General features: G+C 50.0%; 9 protein-coding genes across 9 annotated transcripts; 6 read left to right on the forward strand and 3 right to left on the reverse strand.

The window, feature by feature from the left end:
- Nucleotides 1–1,981: 1,981 nt before the first annotated feature.
- Nucleotides 1,982–2,341, forward strand: Aud_009996 (uncharacterized protein; the record flags this gene model as incomplete). Its single annotated transcript, XM_043294839.1, has 1 exon — nucleotides 1,982–2,341. One exon carries the CDS (start codon nucleotides 1,982–1,984, stop codon nucleotides 2,339–2,341), a length of 360 nt encoding a protein of 119 aa, XP_043150774.1.
- Nucleotides 2,342–2,920: 579 nt separating this feature from the next.
- On the forward strand, nucleotides 2,921–4,390 carry Aud_009997 (N(6)-L-threonylcarbamoyladenine synthase family protein; the record flags this gene model as incomplete). The annotated part of the gene is made up of 2 exons (XM_043294840.1): nucleotides 2,921–3,036; nucleotides 3,106–4,390. The coding sequence occupies 2 exons, from the start codon at nucleotides 2,921–2,923 to the stop codon at nucleotides 4,388–4,390; spliced, it is 1,401 nt and encodes a 466-aa protein (XP_043150775.1).
- Nucleotides 4,391–4,810: 420 nt separating this feature from the next.
- On the reverse strand, nucleotides 4,811–5,691 carry Aud_009998 (uncharacterized protein; the record flags this gene model as incomplete). The annotated part of the gene is made up of 4 exons (XM_043294841.1): nucleotides 4,811–4,902; nucleotides 4,966–5,043; nucleotides 5,191–5,405; nucleotides 5,477–5,691. The coding sequence occupies 4 exons, from the start codon at nucleotides 5,689–5,691 to the stop codon at nucleotides 4,811–4,813; spliced, it is 600 nt and encodes a 199-aa protein (XP_043150776.1).
- A 238-nt stretch (nucleotides 5,692–5,929) lies between these two features.
- Nucleotides 5,930–9,609, forward strand: Aud_009999 (putative PHD finger domain protein; the record flags this gene model as incomplete). The annotated part of the gene is made up of 2 exons (XM_043294842.1): nucleotides 5,930–8,451; nucleotides 8,511–9,609. The coding sequence occupies 2 exons, from the start codon at nucleotides 5,930–5,932 to the stop codon at nucleotides 9,607–9,609; spliced, it is 3,621 nt and encodes a 1,206-aa protein (XP_043150777.1).
- Nucleotides 9,610–10,376: 767 nt separating this feature from the next.
- Aud_010000 (RNA recognition motif domain-containing protein) lies at nucleotides 10,377–11,548 on the forward strand (the record flags this gene model as incomplete). Its single annotated transcript, XM_043294843.1, has 4 exons — nucleotides 10,377–10,416; nucleotides 10,512–10,611; nucleotides 10,685–11,031; nucleotides 11,094–11,548. 4 exons carry the CDS (start codon nucleotides 10,377–10,379, stop codon nucleotides 11,546–11,548), a joined length of 942 nt encoding a protein of 313 aa, XP_043150778.1.
- A 1,941-nt stretch (nucleotides 11,549–13,489) lies between these two features.
- Aud_010001 (DPY30/SDC1 family protein) lies at nucleotides 13,490–13,874 on the reverse strand (the record flags this gene model as incomplete). Its single annotated transcript, XM_043294844.1, has 2 exons — nucleotides 13,490–13,586; nucleotides 13,702–13,874. The coding sequence occupies 2 exons, from the start codon at nucleotides 13,872–13,874 to the stop codon at nucleotides 13,490–13,492; spliced, it is 270 nt and encodes an 89-aa protein (XP_043150779.1).
- Nucleotides 13,875–14,579: 705 nt separating this feature from the next.
- On the forward strand, nucleotides 14,580–17,156 carry Aud_010002 (fanconi-associated nuclease 1; the record flags this gene model as incomplete). Its single annotated transcript, XM_043294845.1, has 3 exons — nucleotides 14,580–15,088; nucleotides 15,143–16,592; nucleotides 16,644–17,156. The coding sequence occupies 3 exons, from the start codon at nucleotides 14,580–14,582 to the stop codon at nucleotides 17,154–17,156; spliced, it is 2,472 nt and encodes an 823-aa protein (XP_043150780.1).
- A 325-nt stretch (nucleotides 17,157–17,481) lies between these two features.
- Aud_010003 (40S ribosomal protein uS15) lies at nucleotides 17,482–18,421 on the reverse strand (the record flags this gene model as incomplete). Its single annotated transcript, XM_043294846.1, has 5 exons — nucleotides 17,482–17,655; nucleotides 17,709–17,755; nucleotides 18,034–18,066; nucleotides 18,131–18,327; nucleotides 18,417–18,421. 5 exons carry the CDS (start codon nucleotides 18,419–18,421, stop codon nucleotides 17,482–17,484), a joined length of 456 nt encoding a protein of 151 aa, XP_043150781.1.
- A 6,916-nt stretch (nucleotides 18,422–25,337) lies between these two features.
- gprM lies at nucleotides 25,338–27,076 on the forward strand (the record flags this gene model as incomplete). The annotated part of the gene is made up of 5 exons (XM_043294847.1): nucleotides 25,338–25,416; nucleotides 25,488–25,571; nucleotides 25,644–25,798; nucleotides 25,854–25,992; nucleotides 26,049–27,076. The coding sequence occupies 5 exons, from the start codon at nucleotides 25,338–25,340 to the stop codon at nucleotides 27,074–27,076; spliced, it is 1,485 nt and encodes a 494-aa protein (XP_043150782.1).
- Between the last annotated feature and the right edge of the window lie 874 nt (nucleotides 27,077–27,950).

A 27,950-nucleotide genomic window follows, 5' to 3' on the forward strand; every position in this document is an offset into this window, starting at 1 on the left:
AGCCTGAGTACTTATTGAGGCGCCCTTATGGGTAGGACAACCCACTTGTCTGCTTCCCTAGCCTCTCAGGCGCTGTGCAGGCACGTTCTGCATCTAGTATTGTTATAGCGGTCTTGCGCAATATGCAGTACTGGTGTGAAACAAATTGGCTATAACTAGACATAACCTCCCGACCCGCTGCAAAAACGAAGAGATACATGGATACAAGGTAAGGCTGGATGCTCATAGGGTATTGTTCTTGATAAAACGCAAGGAATGAGGACTGTAATCCAAAATGATGGCAAGCCTGAGCCCGAGAGGCTGGTACTTTGCTGCTATCAATATGGATGTCTTCCTCTATCAGGGTTACCTATAATGGACCTTTGACCTTGTGTGATGACGTGATAATGATCAATGTGCTGCACATTCCTCACTTACCTACAAAGACACTTGTATCATGAGCTTTCCAGCGACTGCCTCTTCTTCTTGCAGGAGTGGTACACCCAGAAGATGGATGGAAGCGAAAAGTCGACCAATGGACGGAGTAAGAATATTGACTCGTCAGTTGGTCATCCTTCCCTTGCGAAGGTTGCGATTGCTGTCTCTCTTACTTTCAAGGGGTGGGTCAAACAAGCGCCATTGACTCCTACCAAGTACTTTCATATCCTTCATGCCTTTCACCTTGGGCACGCAGGATACTGCCAAATCTACAATGCGTTCAGATTAGACATTACATGTACGATTTGTTCCGTGAAGGGTACTTGGGATGGCTCTGACTAAACTCAAGATTGCCAATCCAGTCGTACATTCTTGAAATTTCAAACCTACCGAGATGTCGGCCACCCGGATTGAGCTCACAACTCTAGGTTCACACTGCAGTGTGATTGTGCTGAAGATGTGAAGGTGATGGGCACAGAGAGAAGTCTCTAAGTGAAGAGAACATCATGGCTGCAGACAGATTGTGACTGTGGCGCAGGACCGCCCGGTTTCTGCGATCATTGGTAACTGTACCATCAGGCTTTCCAATAGCCTTCCAGTAGCCCAAAAGGTGTATCCCAGCGACGACCAATAGATTTGGCTAGGTAGTATGTCGAGCCTGACGAAGGATGATCCAACCGAGTCAAGTCAGTGATCGTCATGACCGAGAGGAGCACTCTGAGGGTATCCTAGCTGCTGTTCTGGTGAGGGGAGGAGCTTGTACGGTCGAGTCGCCGGAGGCAAGTGTCATGTCTCATGGTTGGCCGAACAACAACATGGTCATTCCTTGACTCAATTTCTGCAGAGATCTGAATCAACTTCGCTAAGCAAGGGTCAAGCATTTGGCTTTAATCGTACCTGGAATCTCGCTCTATACTTACCTCTGCCGGAGTGCTGAGCTGGGTTCGAAGGGATAGACTTCCCATTCGTCAATGTAGAAACCTTCAGAGCATTTCCACAACCGCAATCAGTCAATGATTCGTTACTTACAATGCGACTAATCCCAGCTCAAGTGTGATGGGCTTTTGGTGTGCGTTGGCTGCAGGTGTCTGGCGCTTAGGACGATGAGGTGATGGTGATCATTGGCTGCCCGCAGTCAACATCCCAACCCCCTCACCACCTTTTTCGCTCGTCTCTTTCCCCCTCTTTTCTCCTCCGTCCCAATCCCATGTCCTTGCTGGGCACTGGGCGACTATATAGCCGCGCAGTATCCCTGGGTTGCTGCGAATCTCTCTCTTCCTCAGACACTTTCCGTCTCAGTTTGTCGTTTTTGTCCTTCTGTTCTATTTTCGTCCCAGACGGGGTTCGTTTGGCTGGTCCAAACATTATTTACTATCTTTTGCCACTTATTTTGGATCTACACTTCGTCAATAATAGTCACTTTCTACATACATCTTGCGAAGACTCTGTTGATCAAAGTCTTCAGCTCAAGTTGCCCGTCCCTCTCTCTCTCAGCGTTCAACCATACTCCGTCAAGGCTCAACAGTCACCTTCTGTTAATCTTTCACCAGACACTACCGTCAATATGAGACCCAAGCTGTCCGTCGTCACTTCGACCGCGCAGAGTCTTACTCGCCCTTCGTTGTCGCTCAAGTCTCCTGGTCCTTTCCCCCGGACGCCAATCTCGCCGGTTCCCCCAAGCCCGGGCGGAAAGCGTTTCTCGAGTATTCAAGCGCAATCATACAGTTACACCAATTCGTGTAAATCAAAGAGCATCCTCAAAAAGCAGCCCATGACCAGTGCAACCAGCCACGCAGAGAAGCGAATACAGTTCCAGGGTACTCCTACCGTACACTGCGTGACGCCAATCGAGAACCCCGAGGAGTACTACGGCACCTATACGAAACTGTCAAAAGAAGAGCGACGCTGGATGGTGCGTGAATGAAAGACTCTAATGTCGTGGTACGGTGTCAATTTCAACACCAGATCTGCCAAAGCCCAGACCTTAGGGTCGAGAGTTGGGTCCCCCTTGACGACATGCTTTCTGGCGTCTGCGCCCGGCTCCGACCTTGGGGATCGTCGCCAGAATCCAGAATCTTGCATTCTCGGCGCAACGATTGGATTCAATGATTGTTACTCGGATGAGATTTCAGCGTGAGAGACATCCCCTGAATCAGTGTGTATATAGATACTATTATGGCTTATGACGTGATGATATGATCCAAAGGCAATTTTTATGACCGAAGTGTTTGTTGTAATCAAACTATGGTAAAGTGTAGTTTGTAGGACGTAGACCGAGGCAGGTAGACATCATTACTCTATTTACTATAGCCCAGAGCATGTTATCAACACCTAATCTGACTGCAGCACATTTTATTATATAGATATCCTCTCTTTTATACCTTACACCTGTTTAGGGCTGTATTCCAGGGCTTCGATGGTCCGTGCGGGTTCCGGGGAATGTTTTTCGCAGCGCAACTTCTGATGCCATGCTGCCAAAGTACCAGTTTTGATACATCTCTCAATGCTGATTTCGAGATCTGCATCTGCCCTCCTCCGTGGGAGAATATGCAGTGCTTCAAAAGTTATTCAGACACCCCGGAATCGAGGACTTCTTACTCTCGCCATTGAGACGTCATGGTAAGTCTTCTTGCTACCATCGGACTACACCACTAGTCTGGATTTCGCTCATTTTTGTCCTCCTTCTAGCGACGACACATCAGTTGCGATCATCGAAAAAAATGATCGATCCAGAGATGCTTCCGCGAGAATTCATTTCCTCGAGAATTTGACGGCAGATACCAGGGAATATCGAGGCATTCACCCAATTTTAGCACTTGAATCGCATCAAGAGAATCTGGCCAAACTCGTCCATAAGGCGCTCCAGCATTTACCATCAGTATCAGAAGATAGCGGGGATAGATCGAAATTGATAAAACTGTCAGATGGCTCTCAACGGCGCAAGCCGGATTTCGTCTCGGCCACCCGCGGGCCTGGGATGCGTGCGAACCTCTTCACTGGACTCGATACAGCCAAAGGCCTGTCTGTCGCGTGGCAGATCCCGTTTATCGGCGTCCATCATATGCAAGCTCATCTCCTGACTCCTCGACTTGTTTCCGCCATGAGCCGAGAACAGCATAAAAGCGATGTCGCCCCTACCACCCAACCCCTAACCCCCGAGTTTCCCTTCCTGTCTATACTTGTCTCCGGTGGTCATTCAATGCTCGTCGAGTCTACCTCTATCACAGACCATACGATCATGGCCTCGACTGCGGATATCGCAATCGGCGAATCTCTCGATAAAGCAGCGCGAGAGATTCTCCCAAACTCGGTTCTCAAGGACGCCAAAACTACAATGTACGGCAAACTGCTGGAACAGTTTGCGTTCCCCGGCGGCAGTGCAGATTGGGGCAGCTACTGTGCTCCCAAGACCCGAGGCGAGGAGCTGATCAAGCAACCAAGTCCGTGGGGCTGGACCCTCACGTCGCCATTCGCCAATACCCGGCAGCTGCAGTTCAGCTTCTCGTTTTTACCGAGCATGATCACGAAACTGATGGGGGCGAAGAAGACCGCAGGCGAGGACGTCTCGGATGAGGAGCGAGTTACTCTGGCCCGTGAGGCGATGCGCGTCTGCTTTGAGCATCTTGGTTCGCGTACGATCATCGCTCTTGAGGAGCTGCAGCAGAAAGTGCGGAACAAGGGTGTCCCAGAGGCCAAAACTCTCGTTATTAGCGGTGGAGTCGCGGCTAATAGGTTTCTGATGGCTGTGCTGCGGTCGTTCCTTGATGTCCGCGGGTTCGGACATGTTGAGGTTGTTGCGCCGCCGCCGTACTTGTGTACGGACAATGCGGCCATGATTGGGTGGGCTGGGATTGAGATGTTCGAGGCAGGCTTCAGCACGGATCTCGGTGGTAGGGCTCTTAGGAAGTGGGCTCTTGATCCGCGCGCTGAGGATGGCGGTCTTTTGGGCGCTGACGGGTGGTTGGTAAAGTAAGGCAAGGATACTGTATACTAGGCTGTTCTTACTGTACCATACGTTGCATTGTTTTCTGCACGAAGTGTATTTATAGACCAAAGTGTGGATTATGCAGAGTCTCTCGATATCCTTGTCTTGAATGTACTTTTCTCGAATATGTTCATGTCATAGCCATCCACCAGTACAACAGGAGAAGATGCCACAGGAAGTAGCGGTACTACCCAATTCCTAAAGCATACCCCTAGTTCGCTTGCAGCATCAACTACACTGACCGGTGCGCCCAGTGTGGTAATAATCAGCGCAAGCCAGCAGCAGCCAGCATATCCTCGATGCTTCCTGGACCGAGGCCCCCGAAGCCTTGCTTCAGACTCGGCTTGACGACGGTACCACCCCCGTATGTTTCTTCTTCGCCTGAGAGCTAATACTACTCCTTTAGAATCAACCTCCAGGAACAGTAGCTCCCTGGCGCAACGCGGTCACCTGCTTGCGAAGCTCAAGGAAGAAGTCCTTTCCGTTCGCCATCGTGTTGGCTGCCCGTGTGTTAACAGCGTTGAACTAAGCGAAAGTGACAAATCGGTAGAATAACAACGTACGCTTTGTACCCCAGGGTCCGCTGGCACGGTTGTTGTTTGCGTCTTTTCCACTTGGTCGGTAGAAGAAAGGCTTGGGCTCTGGTGCGCGTGGTCAGCGACTCTTCTGCTTGTGGCGGACATGTAGATTCCGGCTCGATGGACGGGTATTACCTCCTGGGCCTGAAGATACACCAATCAATGTTAGCAAATCGTACAGAATGGAGTACACGACCAGAGAATACCCACCTCTCCGTAAAGCTGCCTTCAACTCTGCAGCATTGAACCCGCGCACAGGAACGTGCTGCTCCTGAGACGGCCCGGTGGCGAGTGGCTCGCGAGAATCCGTCCAGGGAGCTGAGCTCTGTCCGCCGCGATTCCCGCTATGTGCGCCCATGTTCCTCGAGTTAGAGTGTCTCTGTCCCGACTGGCGGTTTTGATCGTACGGACGACCTCCGCGCCATCTAGAGGGACAACCGTCAGTGAGAAGATCTGGCTTGTTTAACTCGAAAGAATTTTATACGGGGATGCATACCGTTCTTCACCGGGACCACTCATCCTGGAACAAGCTGATTGCTCCGTCGTAGGTAAGTGAGAATGATGGATAAGCTCCGCGTTGCTTGGGAATATCTGATCCGGGGTGGAGTCTCCGCTCTGGCTGGCCCAGGGCGGCTTAGCGCCAAGACATTGACAGTAGTGGATTGCGGACGTCCAGCTGCCGTCGCGTCGCCCCTCGCCATCGCCCGTCATGGCCGCCGTGGAGCCGTCTATTTACTGCTGATTTTATGAGATTCATTCCGCGCACTGTTCAAGTCATGAGTTGCGCTCCTATGTTGTTTGATTTGTTTTCTCTGCAAAGCACGGCGCAGCCTGGAATCTTTACATTTGAATTTTGAGGCTCAGCGGCGAACTCAACAAACTGCCATTCAGGGACGCTTTATTAAGCTACCTTCAATTAGGCTCTGCCATTTCATGAGATTTCTCTAGGATGGCGCCGTATTCTTCGTCGAAATATCGCTTGTCGGCCGGCAGGGCCTCGCGAAAGGGCCCGAAAGTTACTCTCAAGGGGCCAGTCCCTGAAGCCAACGAAGGCCCCCCTCTCAAAAAACGACGATACATTCCCGGAGGACCTGGAGGTGGAGGGAGATATGTCGAAATCGACGTGGACGAACCCATCAAGATCAAACGAACCCCGATCAGACGGAGCTCGTCCTCGCGAAGTCGCCCTGCACCGGAACCTGCGCCCGAACATGCACCCGAACCTGAACCTGAATCCGAGCCGGAGCCGGAGCCTGAGCCTGAGCCTGAACCTGAACCCATAGCCGAACCTGAACCTGAACCGCAACCAGTTCTCCTCCCTCCCCCGCCGCCACCTCCCCCTGTTCCGACGACTCCCCCCTCTGCTCGTCTGAGAAGGGAGAAGTCGCAGAGTCGTGGTCGCTATGGCTCGTCGACCGCCGCCGCTTTGGCCCTACAGCAGGGAGACGGTTACAAGCCGCGTGAGGAGCGTGGCTGGGAGGAGTTCCATCCGGACTTGGATATTGATGCCAAAATTGCAGTTTTCAACGCGGAGGAAGTAGATCAACCGGCTCCGTCGACACCCATAACGGAGATATTGCAGTTGAACGGTATCGATGTTAATGGGAGCAAGGATCCGTTAGCGGAGCTTATCAAGCTGCATACCAGTGGCGCGTCTCCTTCACCTATCAAGCGCAAACCAGGTCGTCCTCCGCGTCGTCCTGAGGCCATCCTGAATGCCCTCGGTATCACTCCTCAGCAGAAAGCTGTGCCGCCACCGGGTCCAAATCCCCGTGAGAGGCTCACCCTCCCAAAGCCTTCGTTCCGGTTGCGGGATCCGTTTGTCTTCTATGATCAACCGGGTGTTGGCCAGCAGAACTACGTGGACCGGACGATGGCGAGTGTGGGCTACCAAGAAAGCGATCTTTTCGTCCGTCATGAGCGGCAGATGATTCGTATGACTGAGGGAGCGCAAGAGGACGATCTGGATATTATCAACCCGCCCACCACCGAGGGAGAAGTCAATGCGTCGGTTGGCAGAGTTGAATATGACATGGATGAGCAAGACGAGAAATGGCTGGAAGACTACAATGCGAAGCGAAGGGAAGAGCAGTTGGAGCCTATCAAACCAGCTGTCTTTGAGATTACAATGACGAAAATCGAGAAAGAGTGGCATACTCTGGAAAAGCGTATACCGAAGCCGAACCCGAAGCCTCCACAGACACAACGCCCCCGGTCAAGCTCCGCAGCAGCCGTGAATGGAGAAACGACTGCTCCGGGCGAGGAATTAGACAGTAAATGCGCTATCTGTGACGATGGCGATTGCGAAAACTCCAACGCCATCGTGTTCTGCGATGGTTGTGATCTTGCGGTACATCAAGAGTGTTACGGTGTTCCCTTCATCCCTGAGGGGCAATGGCTGTGTCGGAAGTGCCAGCTGATTGGACGGGGATCCGTCAACTGTATCTTCTGCCCGAACACGGAGGGTGCTTTCAAGCAGACTACAAGCTCTAAGTGGTCTCATCTACTCTGTGCCATATGGATCCCAGAGGTGTCCCTTGGCAATCCCTCCCTCATGGAGCCGGTGACTGATGTTGAAAAAGTTCCCCGGAGCCGTTGGAAGCTAACTTGCTACATCTGCAAGCAGCGAATGGGAGCTTCAATTCAGTGCAGCAACAAAAACTGCTTTGTTGCCTTCCATCCTACCTGTGCACGGCGTGCTCAGCTTTACCTCAAGATGAAATCCGGCCATGGAGCTCCTGCCATCATGGATTCTCACCTTCTGAAGGCGTTTTGTGATAAGCATGTCCCTGACGATTGGCGCTTGGAGCATGGCACCGATGCTGCTACGGCGGATGCTATAGAGTATTACCGCAACACAATGCAAGGCAGGCAATGGGGTGATAGTCAGGCGGCCGCTCTGTCGCTGGAGCCATCCCATCCTTTGGGAGCTGAGCCTGGCGAACTCGATGGACAAAGGCCACATACCCCGCGCATCACGCTTACTGTTGGTGGTAACAAAAGGAAGCGCATTGGTCCGCCCAAGACGATATGGAAGCTCCCGTCTGGTGCTCCTGTTATTCCTCAGGTTGTCCTTAATTCTGTAGTGGCGTCCCTTCAGCGCTTTGGTGTTCGGCAGAGGAAACAATATGCCGAAGATGCCTGCAAGTACTGGACACTCAAACGCGAAGCCAGGCGAGGGGCAGCTCTTTTGAAACGACTGCAGTTGTCATTAGAAACTTTCTCGTCAATGGAGATGACACGAAGAGATTATGTCGCCATGGGGGTCAGTGGTGGCAAGCGACTGCAGAGACGCATCGAATTCGGCGAAAGATTGTCGTACGACCTTGATCGGCTCAGGATGCTGTGCGATGAAGTAAAGAAACGCGAGCGGGAAAAGTTGAAGGATGCGGAACTTTTAAGGTCCATTGTGGATACCGTATACTTTCCTATTTTCCCTTTGCTCTGGCCGATCTATGACAAAGCTCAAGGGTGAGTATTCTATCTCTGGTCATCGAAGGGTTAGAAGTTTCTCGCTAATGGCATCTTAGGCTTGATGGAAAGGGCGTCTTCAAACAAGGACTGCTTTCACTACGCAAGAAACTTCAGCAGCGGTACTACACATCGGTTGCAGCCTTCTCGGCCGACCTAGCTTCCATATTCACGTCGGAGATCGGGGTGCAACCTGCCGGGGACACTGCTGAGTTACAGATGCAGATCAGCGGGCGGGCTCCTGAACTTCCTCTTGAACAGCGTGAAAAGAGGAAATTGGCTAAGCGCATCATCAAAGCCATCCAGCCCGCTCTCGAGGATGCGATCAAGAAAGAAAGCGAACTCAACCGCAAGCCTTTCGAGAAGGAACTAAAAGAGCTGGATCTTATGTTTGAGAACAGCGTCCTCTCCCGAAGAGGGTCCGTGGAAGAAGGATCTGCAGAGCCGGCTGAAGGTGAGACACATATCGATAATCAGGTCACTAGTGAAGTCCCGGATGGTATGCAACAGAACGTTGGCGGTAAAGCTGAAATTTCTGCCAAAGTCGAGCCTCAAGAGGAATCATCTTCCTCAGCCCTACCTGGGAAGGCAGAGGATACTCCCATGCCTGATACTGGGAATGAGCAGTCTATTCCAGATGCTCAAGTACAGGATACTCCCATGACTGATTCTGCTGAACTTGCTGCCCCGGCGGCGGTGACTGAGCCGGAAAATCAGATCGCTCCTGCAGCATCGGCAACAATTCCCACCAGTGCTGAAGCACAGCAGGAAGCCGAGCCAAGCAAGGAGGAACTTAATAGCCCGCCATTACTCGCACAGCCGGCTGAATCCCAGAAAGGGCTTATTACGCCTCCACCAAGCTTTCAGGGTGATCCGCAGCATCCCTTGTCGCAGGGTGGTATTCTATGGTACATGCAACCATTCGATCCCGTCGGAACGACTATCCACGAAGAACGCTGGACCGGCCGCGATGTCATGCGGGGGATGAGTGAGGAGCTTAGTGAGTTGGATGAGGACGAATTGAAAGACTTGGTAGACGATGAGATGGAGGGGTACTCAGCGCCAACTGATACAGCTGCTGCTGCGTCAGACGCTCAAACCAGCGAGACGGCTGTGAAAGTCCATCGAACTCGGAGGCGAGGGCGTGGATTCAAGTGATTCTTCGACGTACTTGCGAGCATGGTTTTAGCAAACTTACTTTCTTCTCTGCGATTCTGATTTGAATCCTTTTCTATTCCCCTTGCGAGTTTTAATTCGAACCTTTAGAGATGGGAACAACGGCGTGTTATGGGTGTTATAACCGCGTCAATGAAGCATTGTTTTTGCGCTTGTTTTGCGCATCGTGCTCTTTACTAAGAATGAGAATCAATTGATTACCGATGATTTGCCCCTTGAGTTTACTGCAAAAAAGTATTTCTTTCATCTGTAGATAGTAGAATCTTTCTCAGTTTGTACTGATCTGTCGACAGAAGATACTCCATGTTGGCAGATATTTGTGGTTGCTGAAGGCAAACACCAGGCGTGCTGGGGCTTGGCGCCATCCACACGAGAACCGCGCCCGGTCTGGAATTGCTCGCCTCGCTTTTTCCTGCTCCATCTCCCCCTTCCTTTTCACCATACCATCATCATCTCCCATCATCCTTCATCTCCCATCTCTTTCATCCCTCCTTCCTTTTCTACTTCTCTTTCTTCTAAGGAATCTGATAACCTCGGATTTTCAACATTCCTAACGCAGACTAGTCTAATCCGCGACTGTTGCTGATTGGATTTTTCCGCTTTCCTTTTTTTCCCCTTCATTCAACCACAGCCTGTTGCAGGACGTGCATCTCGCACGCTCTTTCGAGTAACAAGCTTCGTTCATCGTTTTACCTCCCTTATCACCTATCCGCTTTCTTCGCTTCATCCTCTATTCCAAAATCGACATCATGTCTGCTGAATACGATAACGAGAACAGTCGCTACGACGGTATGTGTTTGCCTAAAGACATCCCGATCGACAACTGTCATAGTCGTCAACACAGCGGTCGCAGTACTAATCTGTTTTGCTTCTCTCAACTTCAGACGAACCTCGCTTCGCTCGCGACCGCAGCGCTTCTCCTCGCGATGAGCCTCGGGGCGATCGTGCTCGCAGCCGTTCGCCCAATGGACGTGCCGATGAGCGGTAATTTCGCCCTTTCTTAGATTATCACTTCCTTTGTATCGCATGAACCAGCACGCTGACATCTCTTATTCAGTCCCCCTGTCGATTCTCGCAAGCCCGACGATGATGAAGAAGGTGCCATCAACCCGGGCTCGAACCTTTTCGTCACTGGTATCCACCCTCGTCTGACCGAGTCCGATATCTGCCGTCTGTTCGAGAAGTACGGCGATGTCGAGAACTGCTCGATCATGCTGGACCCTCACACCAAGGAGTCTCGTGGCTTCGGCTTCGTCAAGATGGTCACTGCCGAACAAGCTGATGCTGCCAAGGAGGGTCTCCAGGGTGAGGTTATCGAGGGCCGTACTCTGAGCATTGAGAAGGCTCGTCGTAGCCGCCCCAGAACTCCTACTCCCGGCAAATACTTCGGACCCCCCAAGCGTGGTAAGTCCTCATACACTGTGGCTCAAGGATACAATTCAACTGCTGACTCGTTTCTTCCGCAGACTTCCGTGGACCTGGTGGTGGTGGCCGCGGTGGCCGTGGTGACCGTTACGATGACAGACGCGGACCTCACGGTGGCGGCTGGCGTCGCGGCGGCGGCGGCGGTGGTGGTGACGATTACCGTTATGGTCGTTATGACTCCTACAGTGATCGTCGTGACTATGGTGGTGGCCGTGAAGGCCGCGAAGGCCGCGAAGGCCGCGAATACCGCGACTATCCTCGTCGTGAGTACCGTGACGACCATAGCTACCGTGGTGGCATTGATCGCTACGCCTCCGGTAGTGGTGGTGGCCGTGAAGAGCGGTACAGTCGCGAGCCTCGCCGTGACGATCGTCGTGGCTATTATGATCGTGATGCTAACCCTCCCAGCTACGGCGACGCCCCTCCTGCCCGTGAACCCTACGCTGGCCGCTCTTATGAACCCCGTGGTGGCGAAGACAGATACAGTGGCCGGTAGGTGAATTGACGACATGGGAAGCCAACACTTGAACCGAGTTCATGCAACGTAATTATTCCCCGTGTTAGTCTTTTCCTATTTTCGCTGGCTTTTCCCCATCTTCCTATCCTCCTGCCCCTTTCTCTTGTGACGTGCCATTACTTTTCCATGTTACTTGAAACGCTTCTATTTCGAGGATTTCCCTTGCGATTGGGTCTCAATTCGACTGCCGACCCTAGGGCGTGATATTTTTTTTTCTTGTCTTCGAAGGAAAAAAGTCGTCTTCACATTCACATGTCTTGCCGATCGGAAGGCCACCAGTTTTGCGACCAATCTCTCAACCACTTCAAAACAAAACAAAGCAAGAAATAATGGCCAGGACAGAACTGTGTCGACTCTCTTCGGTCACAGGCTGATATTTTTCATTTGTTCATCGCTTCGATACACCCGGGAAATATGGCGGCAGGGAAAGAGAAACAAATTTTCACAATAACGTTGTAATTCTTCGGATTATCTCATGGGTCAGCACTGCTACATTTGCAACTCTTCCGGAAAACTTGGTCGTTGTCTCGCTAGTCAGCTTTCGCCTTATTGCGTCTTATACAGCTTTCTCTACGTAACGACTCGATTGTATTCGGCCTGAAACACATAAACAAACAAAATGGCTTCGGCCCATCCACCCACACAAAACTTCTGTTCTTACGCCTTGTTTGAAAGAAACTGACTGAACGGGATCCGGCTTTTCCTCGCCAGTTCTGCCACAGCCGCTGTTTTTTTGTGCCTGTAGTATCGCCAACCCAAGGACAGCCTTCTCCAGGTGGCATCTCTTGTTGCGCCGGACCGGATCAACTTAGTCCACAGTAATACCCTGGGTTGATTCACTATCTACAGGCCTGCCGCCGCATCCTCAAGTGGCTGGTTGACTCATGTGGATGGCACTGATTAATGACAATAGCTCGAGAGGTAAGGATAAACATCAGGAAAAAGGATACTAACGTCAGGTACAGTAATAACTTCGATTCAACCACTTGCCTTGCTCGAAGTTTTTGGGTAGAACCCTCCTTTCTCATTCTCCTCCAACGTTCTGCTAGCCTTGTGGTGATGGTTCTTTCATCTGGCTCTCCTGCGACACTAACAATCAAGGTTATTGTTATCAGAAATCCATGGTGCCTAGTAGTTTTCTTCTAGTATGAGAAATCTGCTCCTAGCGACATTCTCCTTATGCATGAGTGGAGTAGTCATCATTTGGTGAAGCCTTGTTGAAGACCCTAATCTTTCCGATTTCAGGCGCTGTGTTAGAATCAACTTCTATTACAATACTCTGTTGACTGTCATCATAAGTCGGTATTGTATATCCTTTATTATCCAATTGATCTTGTTTCACCAGCCCTGCTCAGCGTTCTGTTCATTACGGGGCATGTGATTTCAAGGGTACTGCTGAATGACATTCCAAATATATATATATATATTTACAGTAACCGCCAGGCCGCATCCAGGCGAGAAATACAAAATTATTACTTTGATTTATATAACGGAGATATCAAGTCATCGCCTCTAGTGAGGCAATATCAACCTTAAGATTAAGACTCTCGCTATATCCAATATGCAGGTAAAAGGCGTGCACCTTCGCTGAAATCTAGGTTGCGACACAGACTGGAATTCTTGCCCGTGGTGGGATGTTCTCCCTCGTTCTCCCGCAGGACTGAATAATTCAAGTCGAGCATTTAATGTCAGCACAGCAATAATCCGTGGAACAGACAGATATTGGCGAGAGTCCATGTCCCTTCTCATCAGGATCCCAACTGCTCTGAGTCAAGGGACGGTATGCTGCTCGCGCTCATGCAGACGTAAGCGTTTAGTTGCCTTTTCTGAAATTCGCTCCACGAGGCACAGTAGATACGAGGTAACCAATCCTCGGTGGAATTCACAGCGCTCGCTAACGCCATCGCCGCTATCGCCAGCCTATTCAGGCGACTTCTTCGTGGAGACCGCTCCGCCCTCGACTTCGTTGCTCTTCTGAATCAGATACTCGCCTAGCACGCGTAGGGGATCTGAAGGTCTGTTGCAAAGGTGGTATTAGTACTAGTCGCGTGAATGATCCTTGTCCCGCGCAACGCCCTGCACTGAGCCATTACGCGGCACGCGCATTTCACGAGCGATAAGAAGCCACTCACTGTTCCTTGACGACGGATTTCATCCCCTCAAGCAAGTACGGCACTATCTTCTCGTTCATGTATACTCGTGCGGGCGCGCCGCCTGGACGGACCTGCGCTGCGGGGGTATTCGACTCTGCTCGCGGGGTGTTTGCTGCACCGGTGTTGCTGCCGGGTGTTGCTCCGTTGCCCATGTTGACTAGATGTAATGCGCTTGGTGCGGAGGTCGGATCACTGTGTGGGATTGAATTGTTCGGAGGCGCAGAGGACGTAGAGGGTCCTTCTTTCTTGATTGAGGCGGCCGAGCCGGGTGACTAAAGACTAGGAGTCAGATGGAGGCGTAGCAATCTCAGATATGATTGATTGAAGCAAGGGAGGAATGAAGCAATAGGCAAGATTAGACAGAAAGTCAAAAGTGATGTCGCAGTTAGATCGAACAAAGATCTCCCAGGGCGGAGCTTGCGGGCGGAGCTTCAAGAAGCTCTCCACTGTGGGGATGGTCATAAGGGGAGGTATTTCTCACAGGAGCGTCCGCCATGGCTACTATTATGTCAAAAGATGATATATATACAGACTGCGAGGATAGAAGGCATCATTCTTGCGCTTACTTTAGATGCGTACAAGTGCGCTTTCATCGGCGCTGCTTATCTTACTACTGCCTGCAAGGTGTTCAGGCTGCAAACATATCAAACTGGTACAAAATTCAATTAAACTCATGTGACTTCGCGTCTTTTCGTGACGACGTTTGGGTGCCAAGTAATGGGGGTGGTTTCTTTCAGACTTCAATAACAGTTGTGTCAGCGCGTCGTTGGCAATCAAAAATCAATATTATGGATGCTGTTCACAGAGAGTCTCTGAAACCTCGTCTCGAATGATCAGCTCAAATCTCCCGAGGCAGCATGTCCCTTCTGGACTTCTGGGACACGTCGCGCCCTCCCATGAAGCGCAGGAAGACTACCTCTAAAGAGGGTCAAGAAAGTCCCAGAACAGTCGCACTTCGGAAAGAGAATTCCAGCATCAACGAAAATGAAGTCGATAGCTCTGATAGTCCGTTAGATACATGGGATGCCCTGCCCTCGGCCCAAGTCGCCGGCGATTTCGCGGTCGAGGACGAGAACCCGGTCCCAAACAGCCAGACAGAACTAGAGTCTTCGCTACCAGATATTCCTACAGATAAACAAGCTATCGAAGAGTACGAGATTTCGCATTCAGTAGACCAGGATGACGAGCCTGATCTGCGCCAGAGGCTTCACAACGGCAAATGGCGGAAGGGAAAGAGCTCGATCTATGTGGATGCGTTTAATCTGGCACTGGAAACTGTGCTGGAGGAAGAAGCCCATCTTTTCAATGAGGCGGAATTAGAGGTTTTCAAACAATGGAAGGAGCTATCGTATGACTCCCAATACTTGTGAGTCGAGCCATCGGATGCATCATCGGGAACAAGCTGATAGTCTATCGTCAGATATGTACGGCTCTTCCTTCGTAAGACCTCGGCTTGGCATCGCATCAATCGCTTGGGTTATTACTCCGACATTAGTGATATGTCCCAGGCGGTTGCTGATCTTCGGTCCAGCCGTAAGCTGCCTATTCCTCTAGTATCTTCAGATAGTACCTCTGAAGATATGGGTTCCGGCAGTGGTGCGGACCTCGCTCATTTCAGGTTCGCCGATGACACTGATGAGATAACGACTCTGGAGGAGGCATCCTCTCTGCTACTCCTTGAAGAACTCAAAGTCCTTGCAAAGGACGCAAAGGTTCAAGGCAAGAGCAAGAAGGAGCTGCTTGAAGCCTTTCGCGCGTCCAGCCAGAGACAGACAGGTCTTAACTGGAACGATAAAGAGCACGACTCACCTCCTGCTGTCAATCGAGATGACCATTATATTCAGAAAATACTTGAGTATACCGGCGACTGCATCAGACTTGCGCCGGGGCCTTATGCTCTCTTCGAGAGAGTCCATCTTGTCTTTTACAGGTCCACAGAGTGGACGGAAAAATCCCTTACCACCATAATTCTTGCGAAGATCTCCCGCAGAAACTTTCCCGCGTATGTTGTATGTCGCTCTAGCTCGATCTTCCCATCCAGAGAATTTCTGCTTGAATTCGAATCGGCACTTCGGAAACAACATCAAATAGACAATCTACTTGAGTTCAACGGTACTCCCACCCAGGAAAGGCTGGAGCATGTGAAACGCGTTTGTACAGACGTCTATCCCCGATGGAAAATTCTACTCGAACAGGAACAGCGCAAGGAAGACACGGTCTACGAAGCGGGTGAAGGCGCCTACTTACGTCGCTTTTCTCCAGCTTGGGTCTATACCAGGATCATTCATAAAGGCCTTCATCCGCTCGGGCGCTTCAAAGAACACAAACGGGAACACGAAATCCTGTGTGAATTGCTAGGCCAGCGCTTGTTCCACGCTGCCCGACGTGGCGCATGGTATCAACGAAAAGCATTGTTGGAGGAACACTATATGTGGGCTCTTACACCTTCTGATGGACGGTGCGAGGACCTCCAGAAGAAACACTGGAAACGAATTGCTCTGCGAACATGCGAAGAAGGACTGGAAGACCCGGACTGCCATCTCATATACCACTATGATCTTCAAAAGCGGATCACAAAGCTGGAAAGGGCTTTAAAAATAGTCAAGCGTGAGCAACACGACTTTGGCCATGTCATGTTGGCCAAACCAGAAGTACGGACGATTGAGGGTATACGAATCGAAAGAGAGGACTCACCAGCTCGCGGTTCAGGAAAAAGCGAGGAAGCCTCGACCAGGCGAGGACGCCCAACCATCTGGATTGACGAGAGAGAAGGCGGAAGCGAATGCAGAGTCGAAAGCATGTGTTTGAGCTGGTATAGGGATCATGGCTGGAAGGGCTACCACGCAGAAGGAGGGATCGTCAGAACCTTGGTATGCCTTGTTCCATCTCGCATGATCTCACAGCTAACATACAAATCCTAGTTCGGTTACCTCTTCTACGACATCCTATTCACCTACGTCCCTAATGTCTTCCAGACACCCTTTCAAACCTGTCCGCTAGATCTCCACACCGATGCATTCTACCCCTCCCGCGCATCAGAGATCAATTACCGTCTGGTAGAAATAACGAACGGCGCTGCTGAGAGAATCATCCGCGATATCCATGAGCGCGAATCAGCGAAGCAGACCTGCGCCATCGGCATCGACTGGTCCTTTGAGCTAAACGACTTGATTGAGATCGTCCAGTGTTTTCGAGGCGAAGCCCTCGCCACTATTTGCAAGGTCATGGCTCAGGAGTATCAGCAACGTGGTGGGGGGATACCTGATCTCTTTCTGTGGAATATAGAGAAGAAGGAAGTCATGTTCGCGGAGGTTAAGTCTGAAAATGATCGTTTGAGTGATACCCAGAGGTTGTGGATTCATGTACTTACTGGAGCGGGTGTGAGAGTTGAGCTTTGCAACGCGGTTGCAAAGGAGGTTAGACGAGCGAGCTGATCCCGCACATACTTGGGATAGTGTATAGAAGAATTGTGATGTACAGCTGTTTATAGCACATACCCTGCAGGGCCCTAGTCATATTTACTGGTATCGAGGAAACTACGTCCAAGCTACTGTGGAGATCTCAGGTGGTTAAAATTTTGTTTTGATTTTCGACTATTCGCGACCAGAGGTATCTAGGATCGTTCATGCATTAACACTAGGAGAGTCCTAGTCGATCACCCCGCAACCATCTCAGGTTGCCAGAGCGAAATTCCTCATTGATGACGAAATGTCACAGAACCAACAACCACACACCAAGACCAGAGAGATGGCGAGCCGCTTAAGCGACAAGGGTGCTGGCAGTGGCGGACTCGTAACGCCAGGTGGGGGGCAGGACACCGACGGACTTGTAGTAGCGGGACAGACGGTGGATACGAGACTCGATGAGAATGAGGCGGAACTTGCTGTCCTTGTCCTTGCGGTTGCGCTCAAGGTGCTTGCGGACGGCGACGGCCTAAAACAGTCAGTAAGGCGCAAATATAAGGGCATGAGAAAATGCAACGCTACCTTCTTGATCAGGAAGTAAAGGTCCTCGGGGAGTTCGGGAGCGAGGCCTGTTTTACGAAAAATCTCTCTGTCAGCCTGTGGATTGACCAAGCAGAGGCATAGAGAAAACTTTTGCATTTCTGCGAAAAGATATTCTCACTTCCAGTGATAGAGCCGGAATCGAGGCAGGGGATCAAGACGGGCAACAGCGGTTTCATGCAGAGGTGTCTCCACGCTCGTGCATCTCATTCTCAGAGCAACCGCCGTACATCCTTGTCCATAAACCCTCGCCCTGATATCCTCGTCTATACTGGTGAGATTGGAGTGATAATGGACGGTACCGTACCACTAGACTTCAAGATACGAAGGATCTTGTTACCTGTTGCAAAATGCGATGTTAGCGCACGGCAGACGCGGAACGGACGAATATTAAGTAAACGTACCAGTGACAACCTTGACCTGGGCAACACCGTGGCTGTCACGGAGGACAACACCGATCTGGGAAGGGGTAGCACCCTTTCTGGCGAGCTTGCAGATCTGGTCAACGACCTGGTCGGGGGTGGTCTTCAACCAGGCAGGAGCAGAACGGCTGTAGGGAATAGCAGAGGCGCTAATACCCTTTCCCTTGCTGTGCATACGACTGTAGCGAGTTCGTTAGTTCGAGTGTTCGGGATAGCGACTATGGTGATGCGTTGCGAATCGCATTGATCGCGAAGAGCGATAACTTACCCCATCTTGAATTATTGTCGGGGGTGAGCTGGTCGGGTGTGTCGACGGAGTTGGACTGGCGATGGATGAAATCGTAAAAAATTGAAGCCGATGTGTAGATGGATGAGAAAGTGTCGGGTGGGTAGTGGAGTGTGGGTCACGTGAGAGTGGAGTTCGCTTAGCTTTTCTTACTATTTCTGCGGTTTCAACGTCCGCATTACTTCTTTCCTCCCTCCTCATTATTTTCCTTTATCGGAAATATTCGACGTTCTGATCTTGATGCTGATCAATTGAATCGTTTGTCAGCTCTCGGGCCATACATATGACTGACTAACGTGTCCACAATTGCTCTCAGTTAAGTTTGCAAAAGGTATGTTCTAAACTTTTTCAAATTTCCTCGTGATTTATCTATGTGATGAGACAACACCTTTTTACTTTATTTCTGGTACCTCTTATGTCAGAAGCAGATCCTTGTGGTCTGCTTCGATGATCTTAATGGACTTCTGACAACGATGCTTCTTTCATCTTCTGAATCGTCAACGATTTCACCGCATCCTTGCTGACTTCGATTTGATGGTAGATCTATTTGGGCATTGCCTTCACCTGATTTGACTCCCTTTACCGCAAGCTGTCGATCATTAAGTCGTGAATCGCATATCAGTTTAGTTATAGGGATTGAGAAAAATGATAAAATTTGCACCCCCCGTGGATGACTACAAAACCTCGGTTCTCAACAGGCAACTCGTAGTCAGTGATATCTGCCCATCTGCAGAGAATGCTATAGGGCTTCTATACCATAAGATATACTATTTCTTCCTATCTTGGGTTTTATGTACGTAGGTGGTAACCGTACCCAACGGTCATACCCTTAATACCTCACTTCCGAGAAGCTCGAATGGAAACCAGCGACGACAAGTGTTATCCCCGTACTCTGTAAGTGCTGATACAGCTTGCAATCCCTCATTCACCAAGCAGGTCCAAAAACAGGATGGGCACCGTGTTATCACGGATAACATCAACCTACTGGCAATTGTCAAAAATTGGTTTGATTTTGAAGCTGCGCAGATCGGACGGTAGTATCACGGAACGTTTTAGACCCTGTATGCCAGCAGCCTGAGGATCCGAGAATGTCATTGATCCGCTGCTCCTCTGGCACTCTGAGCAAGCCGTGTTATGCAAAGTGCATCGTGCTGGAGAGGTTTAGTGTTGGGTGGTCTTCTCCACCTGGATGTGATATCATATGCAATATTCAACAGGAGGAACAGGGATGCAGGCAATGGAGGCCGAGTTATTCAACCGCTTGTGGAGTCATTAGAAGTCCCCGACTCTCCACAGCCAAATCTGAATTTTGAGTTGCTGGTGTACTTCCCTTGTCGCTCCGCAGATGAATTGTATTGTATTTCTTCTCCTGTTATTGAAACTGCGGAGAAAGAGGGATCACACCGCCATTTGAATAGTATCACCTCTGCGGGAGCATGCTTAAGGGAACTGCGTAGCATACATTTCGAACGACGACGTCATTTTGAACGAGGCTGCGCTCCTCTAGTCTAGTTAGTGCGGATACCAGGATGCGACCTGGAGCGAAAAGTTGGGCATCTTGTTGTGTTAGACCTACGTCCCGGAAGTTGCTTGAACCTGCGCGCTGCTTCGAGTTCTTCCCAGCTGCAAACTCCGGCAGGCTCGTGATGAGTGGGTTCACAACAAAGCTTATTCTGGTTGCCTCCCAGGACTCCTTTGTTTCTGTCGATATACTGGCGGACATATCAGTAAATCAGTGTCGAGGGGCGATCGTTTCAAGACCTCCAATAAGGTGTAATTGAGCTGCTTGCGACAAAATCAATGCAGAATATCGACAGGAACGATAGATGTGGTCTCGTGCGCTTCCCAGTCATCAGACATCCAAGTGATGAAGCATAGCAAGACACCCATCTGGAGCCAGAACACGTGAGGGTCTTCGACATGACCGCAACTCTTGAAGGTCGACAAACATAGACTTGCCAGCCAATTCGCTCGCATGGCGCGGACGCACAACGATTTCAAATCCAGAGAAGAGACTTTTCTGGAAGCGGGATTGGAGCAGACAAACGACATCACATCATGTGGCCAGGTTCAGGGTAAGAGCCGAGAACGAAAGAACGCTCCCCGATTTGACCGCTACAGAAAAATGAGAGGGTATGTGTACGAAGCACTGTCGAATCAGGTCTATATGACAGCGTCTGCAGAACGGGTGACGATCAATGTAGGAAGCGCTTTCGGACTGCTGCAGCAGACGTCGATTAATTGGAATAGACGATGATTTCGTGGGGGCGTTGACCACAGGGTACCCCGTATGGACTATCGAGTCCATGCAATGTGATCAATAGAGTTAAAGATCGATGATCAAGAAGCGTCTGTGATAATCGTAGATTGGCTTGCGAGTGAACCAATTCTCGTCCAGATCACCACAAGGATGAAGGAAGGGAGGCCGATTGGTTCGATGGCGGGAGGAGTTCGATGTGACTCGCTTGTCAATCAACCAAAGAGAAGGCAGCATCGACGCTGGAGGTCAATAAACCCATCGAGTCTGGATAGTTTCTACTTCTGTTTATTCAAGGGAAGCCTGCCAGGATGGGGAAAGTTCAATAATGGTCGTATAGATGTTAAGCAGTCAGTTATCATGTCTCTCCTTTCCACCGAATCCTGGTTGTGCCTTACGCCGCTAAAGTTTGCCTCAAGCGAATGCATGCTATTTTGCCGTTAATTGCTGCTGATGATTCCGCAAATCACCGCCAATTCCACCAGTTCCCCGTAATCAAGAGCTGATGCCATGCCAATGCTCAGCTTGGTTCTGTTGTCTCATATCTACGGAGTAATTAGCACCATTGCAATATCAACGAGGTCTGGGCTCAGCCTGCCTCTTCCAAGGACTGTATGGAGCATAAGTGCGAGTGTGCGACAACTTCACACAGCCAATTGACGAGATTCGTGCAAGACTGTGGCAAAACTCAGATACAAAATACAGTCTTTCTGTGCACCGTTGTGTCATCAGTTTGATGGCAAAATCGCAACCTCGCCTCAAGGATTGGACCCGTCTAGGCTGCTTTGTAATTTCCTCGCGTGCACCAGAATAATAATTCTCGTGCTATGACTAGACTAAGGGTTAAGATAATCAGCCTGATAGTAGAGTCTGTTTGCTGCTTGTCCGCGTCGTAACATGAGGCTGAGTATGTCTCTGGTCTACTCTGTAATTGTTTATTTTCTGACATTACCATTATTGCCATTGCGCTGATCGCCAACAGGTGCGGCGTAGCTGCAGTAGTCGTTCGACATTTGCCTCACTGAGGTCGGGGATCGGCTTTGCTATGACATTCTGAATCGGAACTACAATGATTGCAACGAGTCAGAGATGGAGTCTCCTGCCGCTATTGGTTTTATTTACGTATATAAACAACAATCTGTATACCCAATCACCACGACAATCTACTCTCTTGAAACTAAGTAGAACCAGTTTGGAGTAGAGAGTACGCAGTAAGAATTTATACTAATCATCACACAACGTGAGACGGGCCGTGTCAATCTTATAGACCATTATTTCAGAGGACTTCAGTGGTGCCTGACTCGGGGAGAGCCCGGAAAGCCCAAGCCCGCAGAAACCAGGGTGGAAAATCCAACGGAGAAACCTTCGAAGTATCTAATGCCAGACAGCAGGGGCCGCTCCCATAATATAAGACTCCACGTGGGTGCCTGACGCCAGAGGAAATTGAAAAAAGCAACCACATTCAGCACTCAGCAAGGGGTGTTGTGCAGAAAACCCATACTCCATTTATTATTGTGACGCTGAGCATATGTAGACCGCCGAGAGTTGCCATTATTTAGGCTCGATTTGGAGGAGAATCCAGCCATAGTTATCGATTTTAGACTTTAGGTATTCGATCTAGTACTGAATCTCAGAGCACAAGGCTTCAAGCCCTTTACAAAGTACTATCTGAACGTCAGTTCTGATGATTCGACTAGATATACGGAGTAGATAGGGAGTAATATCAAGCAAATTATGGGTTGGAGTCATTGTTTGCTGAGAAGATCATTGCTTAACCGGACAAAAAGACACCCGTCTTGCAAGCTCAGAGACTATCGGGCTTCTCTGAGGCGATGATTTCCCATAAACTGTTGGGGAAACTTCATTCCTAGTCTATCCCGTATTCCGTCACCCATGCCGCGTGCCTTGTCCACGGAGGCTGCCGATCAATAAGCATATTGTGCCATCAAGCAACCACCTGCTTACCTAGATATGGTCTGGAAACCCGATTCCTGGAATGGTAAAAAGACCAGTGTTTGCTACTATGTGGTTCCTGGCTCTGCTACAGCCTACTGCGTACTTAGGCCACTAGTTATCGATCTGAAACCGATGGACGTGAGAACTTGGTGCGCGGTGCGGCTCCAAGGGGATGGTCCATGATGGTGCAGATAACGGAAGACGGAGGATTTAGTCTGAGACCCAAAATTTGGAAATCTTCATGAGAGTGGGAAGGACTGGTTGCAAAAGAGGCTTGGGATTGTGGGGATTTGTATTCTGTCTGTAGACTAATTGGTATGCGCATCATTTTCCGTCAGAGATTGGCCGGTTAGACTAGGAAGCAGTCAAAGTGCCTGACATTCGACAGTGGTACGAAATAAGTGTCTATCCTGCATTATTGAATATCATTGCTATTCTTGTCATTGTGGAGAAGTTGAGAACGGATACGGAATCGCTGCCTAGGCAAGATCTAGATCCTATTTCTAAATTAGCGATTACTTTCCAAAAGGCCGTGTTCCCTCTGTCCCCAGAATGAGTGAGGCTTCTGCTGACGTCTCAGCTCGCAACCCTAAGGCACAGCCGGTATTGGTTTCTCCGTCTAATTATTTTCATACTTGGTGATTGCTTCGAGAATCAAACTTTCGGTAGGTAGGAAGGAAGAGAAAGTTAAACTTCTGTAAGACTTCCTCTGAGCTTATGCACCTGGTTCAGACGCCGCAGGTACCAGGGGCAAATGGCAGCAGTAAGCAGCTGAGTGACCACTGTACTGCCACTTGCAGGAGAGGGAGACAATCAAAGGGACAAAGCAAGCGTGAATCTTCCCCTCTTTCATAAATTTCAATGCAGAATTTAGTTCGTTTAGTAGCCATTAGCGTCTGGCAGGCCAACTTACTTGGGCCTAGCGGACAGAAAGATCCATCTTGAATGCATGGCTATTCGCCTAATTACAACAGGAGGCTTGGATACCCCTGGTTGATACAAAAGCTCCTACGGGCTGGCCTTATGTAGGCATACGAAGCCTCCATGGGCAAATACTACAATAATAAGCCAACAGCACCTGTAAGGTACCAGGAATTGGTCATACCTACGGTACCTACCTGGTAATAATTGCATTGATCTGGACCCTGGAAGACTATGGATTATTAAATGAATTACTACCTATTGTAATAGTAATGAGTTTGGGAAGAAGATTGCCTAGGAAAAAGAGGATGGTCCTGTCTTGTCTTTATGATGAGGACCTCCGCTGCCTAAGGTACTTGTGAACCGTTCATAATTCAGGCGAGGAATGTGTAGTCCGCAAAGATATCTGAATTTGGCTAACGGGCGAGGATGGGATGAAGACGGGGCTTACCGAAAGACGGGTAACCTCGTGCGTTCCTTATCCTGAGGGAATCTACCTAATACCCCGTCGTACCATGGAACTGACAGAAGTATGTCCCAGACTTTCCCAACAAAGAAAAAGCAGAGAAATGCTAATCCAAAGAATCAGATTGTCAGTCAATGTCCAGAACAGATCGACATACAGAGCACTCATTTTTCATCACGTAACTGACGCTTGATACTACAAACCTTCAGAAGGGGTTCGCATCTCCGCTGACACATAATAATAATCGTTAACTTAGCAAGTTTACCAGCTTTGTATCGATAATACTCTGTACCTTATAATGAATTTTCCAATCCTGATGCTGTCCCGCCTTTGATGATACAACCGACCATAGGCGAACTCCACCTTTACCACCCTTGGTAACTTGAAACCCAATGATGTTTCGCGACGGACACCAGAATTGTTGCATTTCCTCTTCTTAGATAGTCTAGACTGTGGCAGTTTCTGTCTGACTTCCTTTCCATCTTCTAACGGAGTTCACAGCCGTTTGTTGCCCCCCGCCCAGACTGATCCTTTCCTTACCAAGTTACGGTAAGTCCAGCAACCAATCTTAAGACTTCTACTACAGTTACAGTCCCAAATCATCCTAAATTCTGATGGTCGCCGGCTCCGTCCCCAGTCGATTGGATACCCGACAAACTCTGTGCTTCTTCACTGGTGCTTTCCTCCTGCATGCTCGTTCGCTTCGTTTCCACTATCCACACCAATGCCCCTGGTGCCAAGCTCAAGTCTCACGTTCCTCGAAGGAAACTGGTTGGGCTACCCACTGATCCCAGATCCAATCATCGTCTCATGGAGGGTTGGCGGAACGATGGACTCGTGCCCTGGGTGAACGGGCCTCCTGTCCCCTTACTGGAGGTAGAGACTAGGTATGAGCCTGCATGGATGGCATTACCACTTTGCAGACTAGTCTAGCAGTATTATTTTAGCTACTCACCCCCAACCATTGGAGATCCTGGCTTGTTACCCTTAGTATCTTCTGTGGGTTCGGGGAAGTAGACCTATTATTCCAATCCATGTATATCTTACTACCTTGCCCCTCGATCTAGCTTTCTGTCACTTTTTCCCCTCCTCCACCTCTTGACTGTATACCTCACCTCAGCAACGTTTAATTATATTCATCGCAGTTGTTGCTCGGTTGCGAGCCCTTCGCGCGGGGTGTGCACACCCTTGAGCCTCCAGAAACAACTCGCAGAATATACTTACGACCATTGCATGAACGGGATATGAACTTCGGGCAATCGCAATCGCATTTCGCAGAAGTCACACGAACAAGTCTGCCAGTATGACGAATCGTACAGTATTGAACGGGCTGTGTCCGGTACCGTTTCTTCAGGAGGATCTCTTCCCCTCCACCGGTGGATGTACGCTCCCCTGATTATTGCTGGCTTGCTGTTGTGGACATTAGCTGATCGTGTTGGCTTTTGCTTGCTAGTCATCGGAGGTCGTTATTGTCAACCTGTGGGCGATATCTCTTGCTGTTTACCCTGTCCGATAGCAGCATGGACGTACGGTGATGGTAAGCTCACACTGTGCGCGTGTTTGAGTTGCAGAGTAGCCGTCTCACTTTAACCTCTTTTACGATTTCCAGAGTTGTTCGAGAAAGCGAGCGTTGCGAGTTGGATCAGTGTCGCTATATTGCCACTCTGTATCTTCCTGCTTGTGTCGTACGCGGTTCTCCCGGTCAAATTTACGCATCGCCACTACCTCAGCATCTGCTTCACATTGGGCATATGTTTCATGGAGGTAAGTAAAGTGGCGCATTGGAGAGTCACAGGGCGTGTTATTAACCGACATGCAGATTGCGTTCATTATCCCTCTAGGGGTAAAACCGGATCAATGCCATAACCAGATCACTCCCAACGATATGCATTCTAGTGTTTCATGCGCTTTCACAGGTGCCCTTCTTCTTTTCGGAGGCTGGATGGTGGTAGTATGGAGTATGTTGGGAACGATTCTGAGCTAGTGTGGATTGACTCGTACTAATGATATCTAGGTTTTCTCCGTACGGTGGCCTTCCATCTTCAGGTATGCTGGGAAGTGATACTGGGTCCGAAATTCATGTGGGGAGCGTTGATCTTCGGTTGGGTCGTCCCGGCTGTAGGGCTCACGGTGATGCTGCTCTTGACGGGCGTATCGTTTCGATTCGGCACCGTTTGCCATATCAACATCGATCGTGGCCTGCAGGATTACTGGATTCCCATCATCTCGTTCTCCGTTGCCGCACTGATCCTCCAACTGGCGACAATGGGGTACTGCATCCACGTCTACGTCAAGTCTCTCTTCGACACGGATTCAACCACAAATAGCTCGGGATTGCCGTCCTACTCCGCCAGCGTCCGCACCGTGTCCGCTCGTCAAGCATACCGTCGCATCCGAAGAGTCCTCCAACTACAATGGCGAGGCGTAGCTCTAGTCTTGATCATCATCGCGAATGTGATTTTCTTCGCCGTGACCTTCATCGACCTCGACAGCGGCCTCAAACCGACCCGAGAGAATATGGCAAAGGCGACTCCATGGATTGCGTGTCTGGCAGCCTCAGGGGGTGACCGGAAAAAATGCGACAAGGAGGCGGCAGCGGTTCGGCCCAGCGAAGGACTACTGCTCGCCGTCCTTATCCTCCTCTCCCTGGTCGGATTCTGGAACTTCATCCTTTTTGCTCGCCCCTCACTATTCCGCGGCTGGGTCGACTTCTTCAAGAACATGTTCGGCAGGGGCGAGGGCCGTCTCGAGTTCGTTTCCGCTGATGCGCGCGCGCGGCTGGGCGACACGCGGTCCTACGAGATGCTCAACAGCACGGGACTCCCCTCCTACAAGTCGCCATCGCCCATGGTACGATCGCCAAGTCCTGCGCGCATGGCCGGGACGAAGAGTCCCGAGAATGGCCACTTCGGGCGAGATGCCAGGTACGTGCGGCCGTCCATGAGCTTCTCCAGCCCGCGCCCGCCCAGCGCATCACAGGGGCGCGACTGGGATCCCAAGACAACGTTCGCCCCGGCCGCCTACCGGGAAGATGATGACTAGACTGGTGTCTATTTTTGTCTTTGGTTTTAATGTAATGCTATGTCATGCTGCTCAGGGAGTTAAAAAATTCTTTGTATATTGGTTTTGGATGATGCAATGTATACCCAAGCAACGTTACTTCTGGCTCTCTGTTCCTTTCTCGTTCATTCTAAAAGATAATACCATGCACATCATTCCCAGGCGTCAGCATTCTCTGATTTACAATGTATTCCATATGCATACCCATCAAAGTTTGCAGAATACAAGGATGTTGAAAAGCAGCCCACACCATGACTTTGGAACTAGATTCCCCGCATTCCATCATCCTTACGGGCGAGACGAACAACGAACTTTTCTCCTTGTGATAGAAAGCCCATCACCATCGCCTCAAAATTATGTTATGGCTGTCGACTCCAATCCCATGACAGGTATCCACTCTCCACACCACGAACCATGGACTGTAACATCGACAGTAACAGTATGAGACGATCTGACACTGAAACTCGGCACTTGCACCAGCTACCTCGGATTATCTTCACACGGCCAAACAAACCACCAATAATCTCTCCTGTAGGCTGCAACTTGCTTTAGCCGATTCTTCTAGAAGAATGGGTTATTGGATTCTGGGAAGATAGACTTTGACTACGGGGGTACGAGTGCGTCCGTACCCAGGTCAGTGACTCGGTGGAACGCGTAGTCTAAGCTATCCAGAGTTTCAGGTCTGTAAAACTGTAAACTGTAAACTGTAACTGCAGACTAAGGTAAACTCAAGTTTGAGTTTGCCATATCGTGATGTCAACGTGAATTAGATATTTCGCACTACTCGACTCTCACCGTAGATGAGTGATGCAGTATCTAGACCATGGAATTCGAGTGTCAGGGGTCACGGTCACCG

The sequence above is a fragment of the Aspergillus udagawae genome (genome assembly GCF_001078395.1).
Source record: "Aspergillus udagawae IFM 46973 DNA, scaffold_8, whole genome shotgun sequence".
Taxonomy (NCBI): domain Eukaryota; kingdom Fungi; phylum Ascomycota; class Eurotiomycetes; order Eurotiales; family Aspergillaceae; genus Aspergillus; species Aspergillus udagawae.